General features: G+C 54.6%; 1 protein-coding gene across 5 annotated transcripts in view; it reads right to left on the reverse strand.

Moving 5' to 3' along the window:
• HRH2 (histamine receptor H2) overlaps window positions 1–5,620 on the reverse strand; it is a gene marked incomplete at its 3' end in the record, with an annotated part of 23,280 nt that continues 17,660 nt past the window's right edge. For 2 of the 5 annotated variants that reach the window (XM_080398811.1, XM_080398810.1), the window contains one exon: window positions 1–196. In XM_080398811.1, coding sequence (XP_080254937.1) covers window positions 1–196 — 196 coding nt within the window. Of the gene's footprint in view, window positions 2,265–5,620 lie in introns of all 5 variants that reach the window. The other 3 variants (XR_013929942.1, XR_013929943.1, XM_080398812.1) reach the window with 3 other exon arrangements.

Consider the following 5,620-nt stretch of genomic DNA (forward strand, 5'->3'; position numbering starts at 1 on the left):
TCAGGTAGCACTGCCTGCTGGTGTGGGGCTTGATGCTGGAGGTGTCACGGCTCTGATGGGGCAGGCGAGAGGCTCTTCTGCAGCTCCTCTGGGGGCTCTTCCAACACACCACCCTCCTGGGAAGAAACTTGGGCAGGCAAAGCCTCTCCAGCAGTGTTTGGGGATGGAGCAAATGCTGCATGCCAGAGCAGGGATCCTGTAGCAGAACAGAGAGGGGGTTCAATGGCTTTGCAGGGTGCAGGTGGGTCCCTCCCCTCCCCACCGTTTCTGCTCCCCAGCATAAGGGATGCTGCATTAAGCACCTGCTGTGCCTGGGATGGACTGTGGTGTGATGCTGTGAGGATGCTCTTAGCAGAGCATGGCTATATGCCAAGTACTGACATTTGGGCAGAACTGAGCAGGCTCATGTCACCCCATGACCCATCATCAGACATCCCTCTGAGTAATATCGCTTTGTGGCTTTCTCTACCTGCTCTTCACATCCGCTTGGGCCAGCCAGCAGTGGTGAGGTTGTCACCTCTGCAAATAACTTGATAAAAGTTGGTGTCCTGGGGTTGGCAGTGCTTTGCTCCTGCGTGCTCCATCTCCCGTGGCCCCTCTCCCTGCCATTGCATGTGGATCAGGGACTCTTTTCTTCGAGTTCCCCACCTGAGGTGACATTTCCTGTCCCCGCCCACACGGTGCAGAGAGGAAACCTGTGGCAAGACCAGGACCTCAGATCTCATGCAAACCTCCCCCAGACTGACTTTGCTTCATTCTGTTGATTAGATTAGGGGATTGCTGGTAATTTGCCTTTACCTCATGGAAATTAAATGTGTTTGGGACCATAGGCACAGCACAGAGAGTGGAAAGCATGAAGCAGAAGAACTAGAATTGGTGTCCCCTCCAGCCTTGCTGCTGGGCAATGACAACAGCAGAGATGACTCTGCCTTGTGGGACTTGCACTGCTGGGGGGTGAGCGCCTTGTCTGCCCTGGGAAAGTTCACTGTGAGCTGTTATGCCCTCCAGGCTCAGCGTTTTGTGCTGCTCCTTCCAGTGGGGCAGTGCTGGTGATGCCACCCCAGGGAGCACCGCGACCTCCCCCGCTGAGCAATGCTTGTGCTTTGCTGTGTCGCATCGAGGGACTTGGCAGCCCAGCAGGGCCTGATGGGGTCAGCGAGGACCTCGCTGCCTGCCCTGCTTCTGCCACCTTGTTCTTCAAACTTCTTGTTCTCTTTCTGCTGATGGGCAATGGCATTTCCCGGTTGATTGATGGGGAGTCCTTCCAGGAGGTGCAGGCTGATGCTGTGTCCCTAGCCAAAGGGCCCTGCACTCTCCTGCAGTAGTCCCAGCTGCTTGTGTGAGCAGGCAACACCAGCTCTCGCCATCACCATGACCTTGGTTAAGGTTAGAAGTGTTCAGTGTGCAGCAGGGACAAATGTGCCTAGCTTTCAGCAAGTGGGTGACTGTATTTTTGCCCTGCCAGAGCACAATTGATATGGGAGAGCCCAGGTTATCAGCATGCAGCGTTGGAGGGAGAGCATGTGGAGGTCAGGGTGACCTTGCCTGGCTTTTTCTGAGAAGGGCTGCAGAAAGTGGCTCTCTGCATGACAGCTCATCCCCATGCATGACAGCTATTCCCTCCAGCCCAGCACCACTGGGAAAGAGTGGCAAGGTCTGGTGCAACATCAGCCCCTTACCCTGGGAGCCCTGCCAGCATCCCCGCAAAAGCTGCTGGCAATTTATGTGCAGCCAATGTAGGTTTGCATGAAAATGAAGCATGCTGGAAATCAACGGTCTGAACGCAGCTGCCTCTGCAGCATGTGGAGAGACAGGCAAGATGCAGACATGTTCCAGAGCACGGCAGGGTGGGTGTGTAAGCCCACACCTCCAGGGCAGGTGGGGGGTGCACAGCTCTGTGTACCTCCCCTGGGCTTGGGGCTGGGTTTGGAGAACAAATGATGCTGGAGAGAGGAGTGAGGATGCACCTCTGATGGTATCACCCTCTGCGCCAAGTACCATAGGGATGGGACAGCTGGGCCAGGGAAAATGCAGCAGGTGCCACAGCAGGGAGAGCTCCCCCTCCCCTTGTTTGCACCCAGTGACCCTGGTCCCACACTCACCCTACAGCCCTCACCTCTGCCGTTGAGTTTCTCCCTGAGGAAAACTGAGTGTTGTCCTTTCAGTCCCACAGGATTTTGGAAGAAGGCATCCAGGAGCTGAAGGCTGGGAGACGTGGGTCCTAGGGCAGCGGGCTGGTTGAGGCTCACGGGAAAGCTCTGGTGCTGGAAAGGGTTAAATTGCACATGAAGACAGAAGGAAAAGAGAGAAAAAGAGACCAGTTGATCAGTGCCAGCCTGGTCAAGCTGGGCTGTGCTCTGTGGAACACCAGGTACTGCCTGCCTGGTGTCTGTCCCCTGGGGCTGGTGGCTGGGGCAGGCACGTTGGGACAGGGATCCTTTCCTATGGGAACTGGCTTCTCCCTGCCCATATACTGTGGCCACGGTCCTGCCCCAAGCTGCCCTGAGCACAGCTGATGTGTGCAACAGGGTGATCTGAAGCCACTTTCTCAGCTCCACTATTTTCTGCCTGATACCTCCCCGTCAGTGCTGAACGCTCCTTCTCTTGGGCTTTCAACCTCTCTGGCCCTCAGGGACTGGTCTCACAACCTACAGCTGTGCCCTGTGCTCAGCATGCTCCTCTTCAGAGTCCTGTCCCGCTGCAATGAGGCAGGTTCCTGAGGTCCATCACATGCTGGGTGTACAAGTAGTGCTTTCCTGTAGGGGTTTTGTGTGAATGGCCTTGCCTCTTGGGTGCCTGGTGGGGAGACAGAAGCAGCTGTCCCTGCTTGGCCCTGCACTCTCCATCCTACCGGGTCCTCACCCATGGAAATGTCTCCAGCCCTTTAACAGCGGTAGTGCTCGTGTGGCTTTTTGATTTCCAAAGCAGTGATGACTCTGACTCCCTGTCCCTGCTCCTGACGCCCCTGAGACTGGCTGCACTTCTCCAGTGATCCCACTCTTGTTTGCTGGTCTTTTCTCTATGCCTCATAACAGGAAAACCATTGCTGTTAAGGTTCACTATACTGCCCGTTGCCCTTTCCCCTGAATGACCCTGTGGAGCTGCTCTGAGCAGAGCTCTTCTGAACTCTGGTTCTTCTTATTTGGGGGGGCTGTGAGTTTGTGGGGTGATTCGTGTTGGTCTTTTTCTGTTAAAGTGGCCAGGGCAGATGGCTGGAAAGACTTCACAGAAGGGAAGAAGGGAGAGGAACCAGCTTGGCTTGTGCTTAGGGTGAAAGTGGCTGCCAGGCTTTTGGTGTGCAGGTAAATCCTGTGCCCACCTGTCTTGTGTGGTATTAGTTGATGCAGATCATCTGCCAACAGCAGACATTTATGCATCTGCCTATGGAAAAAAGGGGTTGGATGGGGCTCCACGCAACCCTTGCCACATCATTTCTGTGGAAGGGAGTAGACTAAGAAGAGAAGCAGAGAAAGTGAAAGAAGTAACTGATCATCCACTGCTTGAGCAACTCTTACCCGATTGTGAGCAGAAACCACAGCAGTGGTTTGTAGGACAAGGAGGTTTCTGAATTTAGAAAGGTCAAGAAACATCCCCATGCTTGAGTCTTCTGCTCACTTCCCCACTGTTCCTGTGCCTCATGCATATCTGCACTGTTGTAGCACCAGCTGCTGCTTGCCTTCTTTCCTCCAACATCCTGCATCTTTGGGAGCAAATCCGGCTGGGCAGCTCATTAAGGTTGATTTTAGTGGTGGGGGAGCTTCACACTGCAGGGTTGAGGATGGTCTGGAGCCATGTGCTGGGTTCCCTGTGCTGGGGCTTTTGTTGGCACCAGGCACCCACATGCTGAAATTTTGGGGACAGAGGTCCCTTGGCTGCTGCTGACCCCAGCACGGGCTTTAGATGCAACTCCTGTAACAGAATCAAGCCCTTCAGGGAACCAGGGGAAGGATCTCATATCCTGGGAAAGCCAGGAGGTCAGTGGGACCTCTGCCCAGGGAACAGAAACCCATTTTTCTTCCCCTTTTCTTTCCCTCGTCATTATTCTCCCTTGGTGATAAGGCTGCAGAGCCCTGGTGCGTGGGCTCCTGGTTTCCCCAGGAGCTGCACTTTTGCGTGAGGAACCACCACCACTCTTTCTTTGTCTCTGTGTGTTTGCAGAAGCATCTCTATCACACCAGGCACATGCTTTCCATATGTTTTTATATACACCCTGCAACTATGTTTACCAAATGCTACATCTCTGCAATCTTTATTAGTTCCTTGGAAACTGAAAAGGCACCCCTAGGAGCTGCTTTCTTGTACTTGTTTGCATTCATCCATCTCTCTGTCTCCTGAGGCAGACTCCCCTGCCCCAGGCTGCCCCTCTACCTTGGGTAAAGTCACATCTGAGCCCCAGGGGAGGCACGATGTCAGCTGAGCCTGTTGGATGGCTCTGCCATTTGGTTCACCTCCCTATGTTCTCCTTTTGGTGGCTTGAGACCGTGTTTCTGGGACAGGAGCAAGGGCACGTGCTGCAGGAGAGCATGAGCGTGGTTTCTTTGCTGGCACACTGGGGAAGCAGAGTCAAAGGACTCCTTATCTATGGATGGAAAGTTTCTGGGCTGCTTATCAGGCGCTGCCAAAAGTTAGATTAAAGTCTTTTGAGACTTTGAGGGGTTTGCACAGTGGCATTCTCCTTATGCTCAGGTGGGCAAATGCCTCTGAATGAGGCAGTGCGCGAGTGGCCCAGCCCTGCAGGGATGTGGGTGCCCAGGGAGGGGACTGGTGCCACAGCCTGTCACAGAGTTTGCCCATCCTGCTCCCTCGCTGCACCTGCACTCTTCTGGGGTCCTGGCCCCTGTGACACGCTTGGGGTGATGCTGAGGGAATCTTTGGCTCTAACTTTATGTGGGTACTTGTGTTTCTAAAAACATTTACCAAGCTTATTTTGGTTATTCTTGCTCTTTTCCAGAGATGGGAATGGAACTTGCTGTTGGCTGAATTCATGCTGATGCAAACTGACAGCCGAAACGCTGAGGGTGCGTGGTGCGGCTGGGAAGGGAACACTGAGCCACTCTGCAGGGAGCTGGGGACCCTGGTCTTGGCTCCTGCAGGGACTGGACTTGCAGTCTGACTGTGGGTGCCCCAGGGATAACACCCTGTTTCCCTCTCCTGTGACAGGTGGTCACTTTTCCTGAGCCCCCCGCAGCTCTGCTGCGTGCCCAGGCTTTGCTGGCCGCCCACCACTGCAGAGCAGGACATGTCCTGTTTTTGGAAACAGCCACAGCTAACAGCTGCACCCTGTTCTGTACAGCAAATTCTGATGGCAAATCTGTCCCCAGTACCCGGCAAAGCCCGGGGTATTTTGTACTCCCTGTGAACAGGTGGTGACTGCAGGGCTGGCCCAGCCACGCGTGAAGCTGGAGCTGTGCTGCCAGCATGGGGAGATGCGAGCTGGGTGCCTGCTGCTGGGGATGAATTTTTGAGTGGCTGCAAAGAAGAGTTGCCTGGGCAAGCATCTCCTGCTGGGGCATCGGCTTGTTTCTTAAAAGCTCTTCTGGACAACATGGGGTCCCCACCTCTGCCTTCCTTTCTGGGGATGGACCTACCATCAAAGCCCCGCATGCAAGAAGGCTCTTAC

This window comes from Falco punctatus, assembly GCF_963210335.1.
Source record: "Falco punctatus genome assembly, chromosome: 8".
NCBI lineage: Eukaryota > Metazoa > Chordata > Aves > Falconiformes > Falconidae > Falco > Falco punctatus.